The sequence below is a fragment of the Nerophis lumbriciformis genome, linkage group LG36, assembly GCF_033978685.3.
Source record: "Nerophis lumbriciformis linkage group LG36, RoL_Nlum_v2.1, whole genome shotgun sequence".
NCBI classification, from domain to species: Eukaryota; Metazoa; Chordata; class Actinopteri; order Syngnathiformes; family Syngnathidae; genus Nerophis; species Nerophis lumbriciformis.
The window spans coordinates 8,977,216-8,995,814 of record NC_084583.2 but is presented as its reverse complement, the minus strand read 5'-3'; the positions used below and the strand labels follow the sequence as shown (position 1 = coordinate 8,995,814).

Here is an 18,599-nt window from a genome sequence, read left to right as displayed (position 1 = left end):
TTCTTAAACAATTTGCTCAGGCATTTGTCGACAAAGTGGCGACCCTCGCCCCCGTCCTTGTTTGTGAACGACTGAGCATTTCACGGAAGCTGCTTTTATACCCAATCATGGCACCCACCTGTTCCCAATTAGCCTGTTCACCTGTGGGATGTTCCAAATAAGTCCTCAACTTTCTCAGTCTTTTTTGCCACTTGTGCCAGCTTTTTTGAAACACGTTTGCAGGCATCAAACTCCAAATGAGCTAATATTTGCAAAAAATAACAAAATTTACCAGTTTGAAGGTTAAGTATCTTGTCTTTGCAGTCTATTCAATTGAATATAAGTGGAAAAGGATTTGCAAATCATTGTATTCTCTTTTTATTTACCATTTACACAACGTGACAACTTCACTGCTTTTGGGGTTTGTAAACAATTGTCTATGCAGCCACGATCAAGGCTCCTTTAATTAGATCATAATCGCCATGATAAACAGCCATTCTTCAAGGTAGGCACTCGTGGATTTGAACGTAATCTGGGATTTGGTGGCTCAGTGCTGAGTGGTGTAGAAACCCAGGGACCAACCCACAGTCTGTAGCCACGACTAGCGGGTCCCAACTGAGAGGGGGATTACAAAATAAGTTGTTATGCAATGCTGGATCATCACCCAAGATGTGGAAATAAATGAATGATGCTTCCCAAATGCCAACATCACACAGGTATAGTGTTTTATGTATTTTTGTCTGTTTCCACTCAAGATGAAATCACCAAATAGTGCCCTATAAAGTACATTTATCATGTCAACACATGAATTATGGCCAATACAATTTCATCATACACTCTTCTTCACCCTGCGCTCACCTCATCACACACTCATGACAAGATTATGTCTATTCTCAATCCCACACACACACACACACACACACACACCAACATAAATACACACACACAATCTGCGCACATCCACACTGTCTGCCGGGGACCGCCTGAGAGTGGTAGCAAGGCAGACAGGTGCCACACCTGAGGACTGGCTTCTGCTGATGGAGGTGTGCAGGACACCTGGCTGCTAGCAGACGATACGTGAGGAAGATCGGGATTGACAGTGAGGTGAATGCAAGGTGAGGGTTTCAAATGTAAACTTGTTTATGTCATGGTAACATTCATCATGTTGTTTTACACCATCGCTTAACATTAAATTTTTTCCATATTTTTTTTTTTTTCCAAAATAACTCCTTAAATGATCAAAATAAAATAAAATAATTATATTTCTTAAAATATTTGTATGAAATGAAACTTTAAAAAACTTTTTTTTTTAAAGAAATGTTGCAAGGCAAAATTCATAGAGGCTCAAATATAATTGGCTCATAAGCACAATACAAAGTTGGCTTATAGCAAGCATCATAAAAATCCCCTCAATTCCCCCCAAAATGGATTAACTGGCTGGAATATAAAGACAATATAATATACATCCATAAACGTGGATGCATATGCAAAAGTGCAATATATTTATCTGTACAGTAATCTATTTATTTATATCTGCACTTTATTGCTCTTTTATCCTGCACTACCATGAGCTAATGCAGCAAAATTTTGTTCTTACCTGTACTGTAAAGTTCAAATTTCAATGACAATAAAAAGGACGTCTAAGTCTAAGTCTAAGTCGCTTAACATTCCATTTTTTCCTTTTTTTTTTTTTTCAAAATAACTCCTTAAATGATCAAAATAAAATAAAATAATTATATTTCTTAAAATATTTGTATGAAATGAAACTTAAAAAAAATTTTTTTTTAAAAGAAATGTTGCAATGCAAAATTCATAGAGGCTCAAATATAATTGACTCATAAGCACAATACAAAGTTGGCTTATAGCAAGCCCCGCCCACTACACTGTTTACATGACAAACACAGGGTTCTGTAATAAACACAATAACATTATAATATAACGTTTGAGGTGGTACTTGGCTCTCCAAGTACTACCATAATGACCAACATTGAAATACAGTAGCATAGTAGGCCTAAGTAATCATTAAAAACATTTTTTTAAATTTTTTTTTTAACAAGTGTATTTAATAGAGGTTCCGCAGCCTCCGTAGCAGAACCTGCAGGTTCTGTAACAGCTTCTTCCCTCAGGCCGTAAGACTCTTGAACGCATCATAATAATCCCCTCAACTCCCCCCAAAAATTGATTAACTGGCTGGAATATAAAGACAATATAATATACATCCATAAACGTGGATGCATATGCAAAAGTGCAATATATGTATCTATACAGTAATCTATTTATTTATATCTGCACTTTATTGCTCTTTTATCCTGCACTACCATGAGCTAATGCAGCGAAATTTCATTCTTACCTGTACTGTAAAGTTCAAATTTCAATGACAATATAAAGGAAGTCTAAGTCTAAGTCTTAGTCTAAGTCTAATATGTTTGGCCTCCTTAACACTACACACAGTTTGAACAGTAACACTAAGTCTGAACATAAGAAAATGAAACAAAGTACTTTAATTAGGTGATTATTTGGCGTACCACTTGATGGTACACGTACCACAGATTGAGAATAACTGATGTAGTAGATGCAAGCAGACTGGAATTGGCGCGTCCACTTGTTGCTAGGCAGAATTTAAAGAGGCTCAATCATAATTGGCTTACAGGCACACAGAAAATGGTTGACATAGGCAAGCCACATCCGCAACACTGTTTCAACGAAAAAGACGGTGCTCTGTATTAAAAACAAAAATAACAAATATTTAGTAGCCGCAGCAATGTCGACTGGAATTGGTGTGTCCACTTGTTGCTAGGCAGAATTCATCGAGGCTCAATAATAACTGGGTCATAGGCACAAACAAAAAAAGTTGGCACATCTAAGCCACGCCCACTACACTGTTTAAATGACACAATGAAAAAGACGGTGCTCTGTATTAAATACAAAAATAACAAATATTTAGTAGCCGCAGCAATGTAGACTGGAATTGGTGTGTCCACTTGTTGCGAGGCAGAATTCATTGAGGCTACAATTGGCTGATAGGAACAATAAAAAGTTGGCACATCCAAGTCACGCCCACTACATTGTTTAAATGACAAAGACAGTGCTCTGTATTAAATGTAATTAAAAAAAAAACATCCAGTAGATGCAACTGGAATTGGTGTGGCCACTTGTTGCTAGGCAAAATTCATCGAGGCTCAATAACAATTGGGTCATAGACACAAACAAGAAAGTTGGCACATCCAAGCCACGCCCACTACACTGTTTACATGACAAATAAAATGATCTGTATTAAATATAATTTAAAAAAAACATCTAGTAGATGCAACTGGAATTGGTGTGTCCACTTGTTGCTAGGCAGAATTCATCGAGGCTCAATAACAATTGGGTCATAGGCACAAACAAAAAAAGTTGGTACATCCAAGCCACGCCCACTACACTGTTTAAATGACACAATGAAAAAGACAGTGCTCTGTATTAAATACAAAAATAACAAATATCTAGTAGCTGCAGCAATGTCGACTGGAATTGGTGTGTCCACTTGTTGCTAGGCAGAATTCATCGAGGCTACAATTGGCTGATAGGCACATCTAAGCCACGCCCACTACATTGTTGAAATGACATAGACAATGCTCTGTATTAAATATAATTTAAAAAAAACATTTAGTAGATGCAACTGGAATTGGTGTGTCCACTTTTTGCTAGGCAGAATTCATTGAGGCTAAATTATAATTGGCTGAAATGCACAATAAAAAGTTGGCACATCCAAGCCACGCCCACTACATTATTTAAATGACAAAGACATTCCTCTGTATTAAATATAATATAAAAAAAAAAAAAACATCCAGTAGATGCAACTGGAATTGGTGTGTCCACTTGTTGCTGGGCAGAATTGATTGAGGTAAAATTACAATTGGCTGATAGGCACAATAAAAACTTGGCACATCTAAGCCACGCCCAATACATTATTTAAATGACAGACAGTGCTTTGTATTAAATATAATTTAAAAAAAAAAAACATCCAGTAGATGCAACTGGAATTGGTGTGTCCACTTGTTGCTAGGCAGAATTCATTGAAGCTAAATTACAATTGGGTGATAGGCACAATAAAAAGTTGGCACATCCAAGCCACGCCCACTACACTGTTTAAATGACATAGACAGTGATCTGTATTAAATATAATAATAAAAACAAACAGCAGATGCAACTGGAATTGGTGTGTCCCCTTGTTGCTGGGCAGAATTCATTGAGGCTAAATTACAATTGGCTGAAATGCACAATAAAAAGTTGGCACATCCAAGCCACGCCCACTACATTGTTTAAATGACAAAGACATTGCTCTGTATTAAATACAAGATGTAAGTGAGCAAGAACAGCCTCATCTGATGGTCCTTTCCAGATGTTTCCTTGGTCAGCCGTCTTCTCCCTGGAGCCCAAGGTTCCTGGCCAGCGCAGCGCCGAGGAGCTGGTGACCAACACCCTGATGCTGGAGTTGGGCGCCATGGTGAAGCGCACGGAACGCATCCGCCTGGAACAGGCCTCAGAGGGCCACCGCCGCCGCCGGCGCAGCTCCTCCTCCTCCTCCGCAGCCGACTACAGCTGGCTGGCCAAGGTGCAGACCCCGCAGCCCTACCAGCTGACCCCCAATGACCTGCTGGATCTGCAGGACCTCTGCGCCAAGGTCCCGCCTGCCCAGTGCGGTCCTGTCATCGTCAGGTGAGGACTGAAGTTTGTTGCATCATCAATCCTTACACCGCAGCATTCAACATACTTTTACAGGAAATACAATGACTGGGAAAATAACCATACCATTATATTTTGCAGCAATTAACCGTTTTTCAGGGTAAAACACTGTAACATAGTCCTCTGTGTTGTTTACATACTCTTGTAAAGAACTTGCTGTTTGGAGTTTCCAATCATTTCTACAACTCTTATTTTTGTGATAGAGTGATTGGAGCACATACTTGTTGGTCACAAAAAGCATTCATTAAGTTTGCTTCTTTTATGAATTTATTATGGGTCTACTGAAAATGTGAGCAAATCTGCTGGGTCAAAAGTATACATACTGCAATTAGAGATGGCCGATAAATGCCTTAAAATGTAATATCGGAAATTATCGGTATCGTTTTTTTTATTATCGTATCGGTTTTTTTTGTTGTTTTTTTTAAATTAAATCAACATAAGAAAAACACAAGATACACTTACAATTAAAGTTGCAAGCAGCGATTAACGGGACCGACTTTGAGGGCTCATAAAATCCAAACCGGAGCAGTAATTAAAACTCTTTCATCAACTTTTAATCAGAAGGGTTCAATCCCTCTCCTGTGCTAATTTGAAGCCGACACGACAAACGCGCTCAGAGGAGATAATGTTTGAAAAAAGGTGACTGTTTTTACACAACTTTTGTTTTGAAGGGGGAATTGCAAACTTCCTGTTGATTTTTGCTGGAGGTTGTCAGTATATGAAATATAGGTCTAAGTGAGACCTACATAGAGGTTTTTGTTTCATGTCTCTACGACATTCCTACTGGGAGTTACAGGCAGTTTTGTCTGTGTTTTCTTCCTAGAGGGCGCTAGAGGGCAATTTTGAGTTTTGGGTTTTTTTTTTTTTTATTAGATCGCAAGTTTTGCCAGTCCTGATGTGTGTGTCCAATTTGGTGAGTTTTGAAGCATGTTAAAGGGGTCAAATTACAGCTCAAAGAGGCGGCGGTATAATAATAAAACGCTAGAAATTCAATAAGGTCCTCTGTCCCAAAGGGACTCGGCCCCTAATTCGTGCACCAACCCAAAAAAACTCCCTCCCCCATTTACACTCATTCACACAAAAGGGTTGTTTCTTTCTGTTATTAATATTCTGGTTCCTACATTATATATCAATATATATCAATACAGTCTGCAAGGGATACAGTCCGTAAGCACACATGATTGTGCGTGCTGCTGGTCCACTAATAGTACTAACCTTTAACAGTTAATTTTATTCATTTTCATTAATTACTAGTTTCTATGTAACTGTTTTTATATTGTTTTACTTTCTTTTTTATTCAAGAATTTTTTATTTATTTATTTATCTTATTTAATTTAATTTGTTTTTTTAAACCATACCTGGTTTTCCAAATTAAGCATAATAATGTGTTAATTCCACGACTGTATATATCGGTATCGGTAATTAAGAGTTGGACAATATCGGAATATCGGATATCGGCAAAAAAGCCATTATCAGACATCCCTAACAGCAATGTTTATATTTGCTTACATGTCCCTTGGCAAGTTTCACTGCAATAAGGCGCTTTTGGTAGCCATCCACAAGCTTCTGCTTGAATTTTTGACCACAAAATTGCTGCAGTTCAGCTAAATGTGTTGCTTTTCTGACATGGACTTGTTTCTTCAGCATTGTCCACATGTTTAAGTCAGGACTTTGGGAAGGCCATTCTAAAACCTTCATTCTAGCCTGATTTAGCCATTCCTTTACCACTTTTGATGTGTGTTTGGGGTCATTGTCCTGTTGGAACACCCAACTGTGCCCAAGACCCAACCTCCGGACTGATGATTTTAGCTTGTCCTGAAGAATTTGGAGGTAATCCTCCTTTTTCATTGTCCCATTTACTCTCTGTAAAGCACCACTTCCATTGGCAGCAAAACAGACCCAGAGCATAATACTACCACCACCATGCTTGACGGTAGGGATGGTGTTCCTGGGATTAAAGGCCTCACCTTATCTCCTCCAAACATATTGCTGGGTATTGTGGCCAAACAGCTTAATTTTTGTTTCATCTGACCACAGAACATTCCTCCAGAAGGTCTTATCTTTGTCCATGTGATGTCAGATGAAACAAAAATGTTTGGCCACAAAATAAAACAACCGCACTTACAAGAACATGTTATTGGTACCTACATTTGAATATCAATTTACAAAGAACTGTACACGCTTGAAGAGATGTTTACCTTGTTTGTCCAAAATCTCCTGAATGACCTTTGAAGTAGCGACACAAGTACACACACGTTTCTGCAACAAAAGTGGAAAATGGAAAAGCCACACATATGAAACTAATAGCGCCACAGAACATTTGGTATTATTAATATTATTATAGTATATATTATTTGTTATTTATTAGGAATATTTACCTCTCAAAGCTGCGAGTGGACTCAAACTCACAACTTCATTTTCTCAGCTCTCACCCAACTCTGGCTTCTTTGCGGTCTCACTCCTTTGCAGAGTTGCAAACACCACAGACGCCACACTGACCCCTAGTGGAACCGCATTGTAAAATTCCTTTTTTTGCCACCTGGCTACATCTGTAATATCACCACAACTTTACTCAAACTGATTTGTCTCCAAAGGGCTTGGTCGCACACTCTAGTACTCCTGGTGTGCGGATTGATACTGAAATATCGATATCTGTATCCTCAAATTGAAATATCGATACTTTCAAAACTTTATCCAAAAGCCGGATATTGAAAAATCTAAGTATGCAGAAGCCATCTTAATATTAGATTTTTTAAATATGCTATTGTGTCAGCTTTGTATTCGAGGCAACTAATATTATTATTCATTACGAGTGAGACAATTTCAGCTTTTTCTTAGTTTTTGCTCTTTTTTCTTATATTTTTACTATGGTTTTTCCCAATGCAAAATCTAATACAAAATAATAATAATACGGTTGTTGATTTGCACAACCTAGTGTCAAAAAATTCTGCCTGTACGAAAATATGAGTGTTTATGTTTATTGTGGTAGTTGTAATTTTTCAAATTAATTGACAAGTTAGTATTATTTTTTTGATTAACAAATTTTATTTAATTAACTAAAGTAATATTTTAGATCAGGTGTCTAAACTTTTTCCACAAGGGGCCATTTTGATATTTCCATCCATCCATCCATCTTCTTCCGCTTATCTGAGGTCGGGTCGCGGGGGCAGCAGCTTAAGCAGGGAAGCCCAGACTTTATTTTAGATCAGGTGTCTAAACTTTTTCCACAAGGGGCCATTTTGATATATTTTTTTCTTTTTTTTTAAAATGCTAAAACAGATATATGTGTAAAGACAAAACTGTGTTATAGGTGACTAAGTATATTATTATTAATTAATGGTGTAAACATTTCCACTAATTCTCATTACATTCCGATTTTTTGCTCTTTTTTCTGACATTTTTAAAATAGATATGTCTTTATTTAAAATTACACAACTATGTTTTTGCTCTTTTTTCTTATATTTTTACTGTGGTTTTTCCCAATGCAAAATCTAATACAAAATAATAATAATAATAATACGGTTGTTCAACTGCATAACATAGTGTCAAAAAATTCTGCCAGTACGAAAATATTAATGTTTACGTTTATTATGGTAGTTGAAATTTTTCAAATTAATTGACAAGTTAGTATTATTTAATTTTTTAATTAACAAATTTAATTTAATTAACTAAACTAATATTTTAGATCAGGTGTCTAAACTTTTTCCACAAGGGGCCATTTTGATATTTCCATCCATCCATCCATCTTCTTCCGCTTATCCGAGGTCGGGTCGCGGGGGCAGCAGCTTAAGCAGGGAAGCCCAGACTTCCCTCTCCCCAGCCACTTCGTCCAGCTCCTCCCGGGGGATCCCGAGGCGTTCCCAGGCCAGCCGGGAGAGATAGTCTTCCCAGCGTGTCCTGGGTCTTCCCCGCGGCCTCCTACCGGTCGGACGTGTCCGAAACACCTTCCTAGGGAGGCGTTCGGGTGGCATCCTGACCAGATGCCCGAACCACCTCATCTGGCTCCTCTCGATGTAGAGGAGCAGCGGCTTTACTTTGAGCTCCCCCCGAATGACAGAGCTTCTCACCCTATCTCTAAGGGAGAGACCCGCCACCCGGCGGAGGAAACTCATTTCGGCCGCTTGTACCCGTGATCTTGTCCTTTCGGTCATGACCCAAAGCTCATGACCATAGGTGAGGATGGGAACGTAGATCGACCGGTAAATCGAGAGCTTTGCCTTCCGGCTCAGCTCCTTCTTCACCACAACGGATCGATACAGCGTCCGCATTACTGAAGACGCCGCACCGATCCGCCTGTCGATCTCACGATCCACTCTTCCCCTACTCGTAAACAAGACTCCGAGGTACTTGAACTCCTCCACTTGGGGCAAGATCTCCTCCCCAACCCGGAGATGGCACTCCACCCTTTTCCGGGAGAGAACCATGGACTCGGACTTGGAGGTGCTGATTCCCATCCCAGTCGCTTCACACTCGGCTGTGAACCGATCCAGTGAGAGCTGAAGATCTTGGCCGGAGGAAGCCATCAGGACCACATCATCTGCAAATAGCAGTGACCTAATCCTGCAGCCACCAAACCAGATCCCCTCAACGCCCTGACTGCGCCTAGAAATTCTGTCCATAAAGGTTATGAACAGAATCGGTGACAAAGAGCAGCCTTGGCGGAGTCCAACCCTCACTGGAAACGTGTCCGACTTACTGCCGGCAATGCGGACCAAGCTCTGACACTGATCATACAGGGAGCGGACTGCCACAATAAGACAGTCCGTTACCCCATACTCTCTGAGCACTCCCCACAGGACTTCCCGGGGTACACGGTCGAATGCCTTCTCCAAGTCCACAAAGCACATGTAGACTGGTTGGGCAAACTCCCATGCACCCTCAAGTACCCTGCCGAGAGTATAGAGCTGGTCCACAGTTCCACGACCAGGACGAAAACCACACTGTTCCTCCTGAATCCGAGGTTCGACTATCCGGCGTAGCCTCCTCTCCAGTACACCTGAATAGACCTTACCGGGAAGGCTGAGGAGTGTGATCCCACGATAGTTGGAACATACCCTCCGGTTCCCCTTCTTAAAGAGAGGAACCACCACCCCGGTCTGCCAATCCAGAGGTACCGCCCCCGATGTCCACGCGATGTTGCAGAGTCTTGTCAACCAAGACAGCCCCACAACATCCAGAGCCTTAAGGAACTCCGGGCGGATCTCATCCACCCCCGGGGCCTTGGCACCGAGGAGCTTTTTAACTACCTCGGCAACCTCATCCCCAGAAATAGGAGAGCCCACCACAGATTCCCCAGGCCCTGCTTCCTTATAGGAAGACGTGCTGGTAGGATTGAGGAGGTCTTCGAAGTATTCCCTCCACCGATCCACAACATCCGCAGTCGAGGTCAGCAGAGCACCATCCCCACCATACACGGTGTTGACACTGCACTGCTTCCCCTTCCTGAGGCGGCGGATGGTGGTCCAGAATTGCTTCGAAGCCGTCCGGAAGTCTTTTTCCATGGCCTCCCCGAACTCCTCCCATGTCCGAGTTTTTGCCTCCGCGACCGCTGAAGCCGCACACCGCTTGGCCTGTCGGTACCTGTCCGCTGCCTCAGGAGTCCCATGAGCCAAAAGAACCCGATAGGACTCCTTCTTCAGCCTGACGGCATCCCTCACCGCCGGCGTCCACCAACGGGTTCTAGGATTACCGCCACGACAGGCACCAACTACCTTGCGGCCACAGCTCCAATCGGCCGCCTCGACAATAGAGGTACGGAACATTGTCCACTCGGACTCAATGTCCAGCACCTCCCTCGTGACATGTTCAAAGTTCTTCCGGAGGTGGGAATTGAAACTCTCTCTGACAGGAGACTCTGCCAGGCGTTCCCAGCAAACCCTCACAATGCGTTTGGGCCTGCCAGGTCTGTCCGGCATCCTCCCCCACCATCGCAGCCAACTCACCACCAGGTGGTGATCGGTAGAAAGCTCCGCCCCTCTCTTCACCCGAGTGTCCAAAACATGAGGCCGCAAATCCGATGACACAACTACAAAGTCGATCATGGAACTGCGGCCTAGGGTGTCCTGGTGCCAAGTGCACATATGGACACCCTTATGTTTGAACATGGTGTTTGTTATCGACAATCTGTGACGAGCACAAAAGTCCAATAACAGAACACCACTTGGGTTCAGATCCGGGCGGCCATTCTTCCCAATCACACCTCTCCAGGTTTCACTGTCGCTGCCAACATGAGCGTTGAAGTCCCCCAGTAGAACGAGGGAATCACCCGGGGGAGCACTCTCCAGTACTCCCTCGAGTGAATCCAAAAAGGGTGGGTACTCTGAGCTGCTGTTTGGCGCATAAACGCAAACAACAGTCAGGACCCGTCCCCCCACCCGAAGGCGGAGGGAAGCTACCCTCTCGTCCACCGGGTTGAACTCCAACGTGCAGGCTTTGAGCTGAGGGGCAACAAGAATTGCCACCCCAGCCCGTCGCCTCTCACTGCCGGCAACGCCAGAGTGGAAGAGAGTCCAGCCCCTCTCAAGAGAAGTGGTTCCAGAGCCCTTGCTGTGCGTCGAAGTGAGTCCGACTATATCTAGCCGGAACTTCTCCACCTCACGCCCTAGCTCAGGCTCCTTCCCCCCCAGCGAAGTGACGTTCCACGTCCCAAGAGCCAGCTTATGTAGCCGAGGATCGGACCGCCAAGTGCCCTGCCCTCGGCTTCCGCCCAGCTCACACTGCACCCGACCTCTATGGCCCCTGCTATGGGTGGTGAGCCCATTGGAGGGGGGACCCACGTTGCCTCTTCGGGCTGTGCCCGGCCGGGCCCCATGGGGACAGTCCCGGCCACCAGGCGCTCGCCATCGTGCCCCACCTCCGGGCCTGGCTCCAGAGGGGGGCCCCGGTGACCCGCGTCCGGGCGAGGGAAATCTGGGTCCTTGGTTTGTGTTCTTCATCGAGGTCTTCGAGCTGCTCTTTGTCTGATCCCTCACCTAGGACCAGTTTGCCTTGGGAGACCCTACCAGGGGGCATAGAAACCCCCGGACAACATAGCTCCTAGGATCATTTTGATATTTATATATTTAAAAAAAATAAAATTGCTAAAACAGATTTTATATGTTTAAAGACAAAACTTTGTGTTATAAGTGACTAAGTATATTATTATTAATTAATAGTAATAACATTTCCGCTAATTCTCATTACATTCCGATTTTTTGCTCTTTTTTCTGACATTTTTAAAATAGATACGTCTTTATTTAAAATTACACAACTATGTTTTTGCTCTTTTTTCTTATATTTGTACTATTGTTTTTCCTAATGTAAAATCTAATACAAAAATAATAATAATACGGTTGTTCAATTGCATAACCTAGTGTCAAAAAATTCTGCCTGTACGAAAATATGAGTGTTTACGTTTATTATGGTAGTTGTAATTTTTCAAATTAATTGACAAGTTAGTATTATTTATTTTTTTAATTAACACATTTTATTTAATTAACTAAACTAATATTTTAGATCAGGTGTCTAAACTTTTTCCACAAGGGGCCATTTTGATATTTATATATATATATATATATTTTTTTTTAAATATGCTAAAACAGATATTATATATGTTTAAAGACAAAACTTTGTGTTATAGGTGACTAATTATATAATTATTAATTAATAGTGTAAACATTTCCGCTTGTCCTCATTACATTCCGATTTTTTGCTCTTTTTTCTGACATTTTTCAAATAGATATGTCTTTATTTAAAATTACACAACTTTTAAAGTTTTAGCAGACATGTTGGGAATACATGCACAAAATATCGGATTGGTATCGCCGATACACGCCTGAATTTGACTTGGTATTGCATCGGAGAGAAAATCAGTGGCATCGCACATCATTATTTTACGCTGTTAAACCGAGAGAGTATTTAGCGATAACATTACAATTTACTTGTAACTTTATTGTAGTTTATTGTAATTAACCATAAAACCACCGGTAAATTGCTGTAAAGATATTTCACAGTAAATAACTGTAAATTATTAGCAAGTCATTGGCTGTAAATGTAATAATAATAATAATAATATATTTCATTTGTAAAAAGCACTTTCCATGCTACAGTGTATTGAAAAAAATAAAAAGATAATAAAATAAATAAAAATAAAAACTAGAACTAGAACTAGCACGCATATATCTAAAAAAGAAGAAGCTTTTTTTCAAAAAAAATAAGGGTTTTTAAGCCTTTTTTTTTTAGAGCATCCACAGTATATATTTCCACGGCAGGTTCAGGAGACTGGTGTCCCAGATGGAGCCCGAGGTCCAGGAGGTCCCCCGTCTGTTCCGCTCGGTGCTCCGTGACTGCTTGGAGGAGCTGAGGTCAGAGGAAGGAGGCGTCCACATGCGAGAGCACACCTCCATGAAGCAGCGGCGTAGCAAGAGCCTCTCCTTCCTCACTTTCCGCACCAAATTCCAAAAGGGCTGCTCGTTCGGGGGGAGCGGGCCGAGGGGTTCCAGGGGGAACCTGCAGCAGCAGCTGGAATGGTCGGACGAGGAGGACGACGACGACGGACAGGACGGGGAGGAGGAGGCCATCAAGGCCAGATGCAGGAAGGGGAGGAGCCAGAGCATGCCGGAGATCACACCTTTGGAGCAAAGTGCACAGGGCTGAAGACGGGGGAGGGGTCACAGGTCACCAAAGATATGGCGCTTCATTTTACTGCAAACATACATATGGTCCCATTCATCAGTTTACCTGACACATGAAACATGACAAATTGCACGATCCACTTTAGCCAGGCAGTATATGTCTTACAATGTGTTTTTGGCCATTTCAAGGTTGACCACAGTTTGGAGTGACGCTTTCCATCATTTTCAGCACACATAACGATCACCCCGCCCCTTCCTTCCACGCTGAATGGATACTTTCCTTCCATGTGTTCCTAGCCCCTTTCTGCTCCACCACTGACCAGAGTATAATCATGTGTTTTAGTCAAAAATATGCATGAAATGAAATTAAAGTGGAAATCAAAATAGTATAAAAATATTTTCACCCAACAAAAAAACATGTTATGCCCATTTGTCGGGACTCCTGATGAGGTTTTGAGACATGTCCTACAACTACAGGACCAGTATTGTGCTGCTGAAGCAAGTCCCCCCCCCCCTCTCCCCCCCTAAGGGAGACCGGATGCAATGGATGTCGAGTGGGTCTAGCATAATATTGTGAGAGTCCAGTCCATAGTGGATCTAACATAATAGCGAGAGTCCAGTCCATAGTGGATCTAACATAATAGTGGGAGTCCAGTCCATAGTGGATCTAACATAATAGTGGGAGTCCAGTCCATAGTGGATCTAACATAATAGTGAGAGTCCAGTCCATAGTGGATCTAACATAATAGTGAGAGTCCAGTCCATAGTGGATCTAACATAATAGTGAGAGTCCAGTCCATAGTGGATCTAACATAATAGTGGGAGTCCAGTCCATAGTGGATCTAACATAATAGTGTGAGAGTCCAGTCCATAGTGGATCTAACATAATAGTGTGAGAGTCCAGTCCATAGTGGATCTAACATAATAGTGTGAGAGTCCAGTCCATAGTGGATCTAACATAATAGTGAGAGTCCAGTCCATAGTGGATCTAACATAATAGTGAGAGTCCAGTCCATAGTGGATCTAACATAATAGTGAGAGTCCAGTCCATAGTGGATCTAACATAATAGTGAGAGTCCAGTCCATAGTGGGGCCAGCAGGAGACCATCCCGAGCGGAGACAGGTCAGCAGCGCAGAGACGTCCCCAACCGATGCACATGTGAGTGGTCCACCCCGGGTCCCGACTCTGGACAGCCAGCACTTCATCCATGGCCACCGGACCTATGTGTCTCCCCCTCCACAAGGGAGAGGGGGCAGAGCAGAAAAGAAGCGGCAGATCAACTGGTCTAAAAGGGGGTATTTAAAGGCTAGAGTATACAAATGAGTTTTAAGATGGGACTTAAATGCTTCTACTGAGGTAGAATCTCTAATTGTTACCGCTAGAACATTCCATAGTACTGCAGCCCCAATAGAAAACGCTCTATAGCCCGCAGACTTTTTTGGGGCTCTGAGAATCACTAATAAGCCGGAGTTCTTTGAACGCAGATTTCTTGCCGGGACATATGGTACAATACAATCAGCAAGATTGGATGGAGCTAGACCGTGTAGTATTTTATACGTAAGTACTAAAACCTTAAAGTCACATCTTAAGTGCATTTTTGTGTAAGGGCCCCCCCTTACCACATTTTATCGAAAAAAAGTTTTCCAGAAATATGCATTTTCTGCCATTTTCGGGTTTTGTCGGGACTCCTGATGAGGTTTTCAGACATCTCCTACTTTGCAAATTAAATTCCACCCAGAGCCCCAATCTGACCCGGGGGAGGTCCTCATGTCCCAATAAAGGCGTGTATAGAAGAGTAGGCACCACATGCCACAATTCAAGAATATTTAGTATTTGTGATGTGAATTAAAAGATGCTTAAAGAAGCGAAGACTCACTGGACACTTCATTAGGTACACCAGCAAACATCCGGTGATAAAAACGTTGACAAATAGGTTGTGAGTTAAAAACCCCGGCCGAGTCATACCAAAAACTATAAAAATGGGAGCCATTACCTCCCTGCTTGGCACTCAGCATCAAGGGTTGGAATTGGGGGTTAAATCACCAAAAATTATTCCCGGGCGCGGGCACCGCTGCCGCTCACTGCTCCCCTCACCTCCCAGGGTACTTGAACGTTTAACTAAAAAGTTTCCTATCCTGGCTGCTGACTCTTCTTCTTCTTCTTGCAAGTGTCCCAACGTGGGGGCCATCAAGTGCTTATGCAACAAATAACCTGACTAGAAAATACTTTGTGAAAACTGTACACTGCAAAAAGTCAGTGTTCAAAAATAAGAAAAAAAATATATAAAAATTAGGTGTATTTTATTTGAACTAAGCAAAATTATCTGCCAATAGATCAAGAAAATTTGGCTTGTCAAGACTTATCAAAACAAGTAAAATTAGCTAACCTCAATGAACCCAAAAATACCTTAAAATAAGTATATTATCACTAATAACTAGTGCACTTTTCTTGGTAGAAAAAAAAAAGAGACCTTTTTGCTCAATATGTTGAAAAATATTCTTAAATTAAGTACATTGTTTTTTTTCATGCTTGAATTAAGAAATAATTACTTTAAAAAAGTAGTTTTATACTTGTGAGTGTTGATGACACAGCTTTGCAACAGTTGATATTCTAGTTTCAAGCATGTTTTACTCAATATAGGTCATCAAATCTCAGCAACAAGCTGTAATATCTTACTGAGATCATTGAGGACGAAAACCCTTAAAACAAGTAAAACACTCTAACATAAAATCTGCTTAGTGAGAAGAATTATCTTATCAGACAGAAAATAAGCAAATGTCACCCTTATTTGAGATATTTCATCTTAGATTTCAGTTTTTGCAGTGTAATCAATTAAATAAAATCAATTCTCAGTAAGTTATATTTAATAATTAAAATCCCCCTGAAATGATATAAAATATATTTTAGAGCTGTCAGTGTTTTTCAACCTTTTCTGAGCCAAGGCACATTTTATTCATTGAAAAATTCCACAGGCACACCACCAGCAGAAATAATTGAAAAATGAAGCTCAGCAGCCGATATTGACAATACAAAGGTCGTTCTCGCAATTGTTGGATATGACTTTAAAGGCCTACTGAAATGCGATTTTCTTATTTAAACGGGGATAGCAGGTCCATTCTATGTGTCATACTTGATCATTTCGCGATATTGCCATATTTTTGCTGAAAGGATTTAGTAGAGAACATCGACGATAAAGTTCGCAACTTTTGGTCGCTGATAAAAAAAGCCTTGCCTCTACCGGAAGTAGCAGACGAGTAAATAATAAATGATAAATGGGTTGTACTTGTATAGCGCTTTTCTACCTTCAAGGTACTCAAAGCGCTTTGACACTACTTCCACATTTACCCATTCACACACACATTCACACACTGATGGAGGGAGCTGCCATGTAAGGCGCTAACCAGCACCCATCAGGAGCAAGGGTGAAGTGTCTTGCTCAGGACACAACGGACATGACGAGGTTGGTACTAGGTGGGGATTGAACCAGGGACCCTCGGGTCGCGCATGGCCACTCTTCCACTGCGCCACGCCGTCGAGTAGCGTGAAGTCACAGGTTGTGGAGCTCCTCACATCTGCACATTGTTTACAATCATGGCCACCAGCAGCGAGAGCGATTCGGACCGAGAAAGCGACGATTTCCCCATTAATTTGAGCGAGGATGAAAGATTTGTGGATGAGGAAAGTGAGAGTGAAGGACTAGAGGGCAGTGGGAGCGGTTCAGATAAGGAAGATGCTGTGAGAGGCGGGTGGGACCTGATATTCAGCTGGGAATGACTAAAACAGTAAATAAACACGAGACATATATATACTCTATTAGCCACAACACAACCAGCATAACAAACACCTCCCCCCTCCCGTCCATATAACCCGCCAATACAACTCAAACACCTGCACAACACACTCAATCCCACAGCCCAAAGTACCGTTCACCTCCCCAAAGTTGATACAGCACATATATTTCCCCAAAATCCCCAAAGTTACGTACGTGACATGCACATAGCGGCACGCACGTACGGGCAAGCGATCAAATGTTTGGAAGCGTACTCACGGTACCGCGTCTGCGCATCCAACTCAAAGTCCTCCTGGTAAGAGTCTCTGTTGTCCCAGTTCTCCACAGGTGGTAAAGCCTGACTGTCATCTTTCGGGAATGTAAACAATGAAACACCGGCTGTGTTTGTGTTGCTGCAGCCGGCCGCAATACACCGCTTCCCACCTACAGCTTTCTTCTTTGCTGTCTCCATTGTTCATTGAACAAATTGCAAAAGATTCACCAACACAGATGTCCAAAATACTGTGGAATTTTGCGATAAAAACAGACGACTTAATAGCTGGCCACTATGCTGTCCCAAAATGTCCTCTACAATCCGTGACGTCATCATAACGAGACGTTTTCAGCAGGATATTTTGCGCGAAATTTAAAATTGCACTTTAGTAAGCTAACCCGGCCGTATTGGCATGTGTTGCAATGTTAAGATTTCATCATTGATGTATAAACTATCAGACTGCGTGGTCGGTAGTAGTGGGTTTCAGTAGGCCTTTAAACCATCACCAAGCATGCATCACTATAGCTCTTGTCTCAAAGTAGGTGTACGGTCATGACCTGTCAATCACACCCAGACTTATTTGGACTTTTTTGCTGTTTTCCTGTGTGTAGTGTTTTAGTTCTTGTTTTGCGCTCCTATTTTGGTGGCTTTTCCTCGTGTTGGTATTTTCCTGTAGCAGTTTCATGTCTTCCTTGAACACTATTCCCCGCACTTGCTTTGTTTTCGCAATCAAGAATATTTCACTTGTTTTTATCCTTCTTTGTGGGGACATTGTTGATTGTCATGTCATGTCCGGATGTACTTTGTGGACGCTCCACATGCTGTAAGTCTTTGCTGTTGTCCAGCATTCTGTTTTTGTTTACTTTGCAGCCATCCCTAAGCTTCAATGCCTTTTCTAAGTGGCACTCGCCTTGTGTTTTTTTTTGGTTTAAGCGTTAAGACACCTTTTTACCTGCACTCTGCCTCCCGCTGTCGCCTGCATATTGTGATGACGACATGACCTGTTCCCGACATCTACAAAGCAATTAGCTACCTGCTGCCACCTACTGATATGGAAGAGAATAACATGGTTACTCTGCCGAGCTCTAGACAGCACCGACACATTAGTTGCGGATTATAATTACTGGTTTACAAAAATATTTTTAACCCAAATAGGTAAAACTACATAAATCTACCACGGCACACCAGACAATCTCACGGCACAGTGGTTGAAAAACACTGCCTTAAGTGACCTCGGAG

The 18,599-nt window shown here is 42.0% G+C and overlaps 1 protein-coding gene across 1 annotated transcript; it reads left to right on the top strand.

Annotated features, from left to right (window-relative positions):
* Positions 1–931: 931 nt before the first annotated feature.
* Positions 932–13,753, top strand: LOC133576967 (protein RD3). Its single transcript, XM_061930412.2, has 3 exons — positions 932–1,094; positions 4,361–4,677; positions 12,954–13,753. The coding sequence occupies exons 2-3, from the start codon at positions 4,361–4,363 to the stop codon at positions 13,336–13,338; spliced, it is 702 nt and encodes a 233-aa protein (XP_061786396.1). The 5' UTR covers positions 932–1,094; the 3' UTR covers positions 13,339–13,753.
* Positions 13,754–18,599: the final 4,846 nt, after the last annotated feature.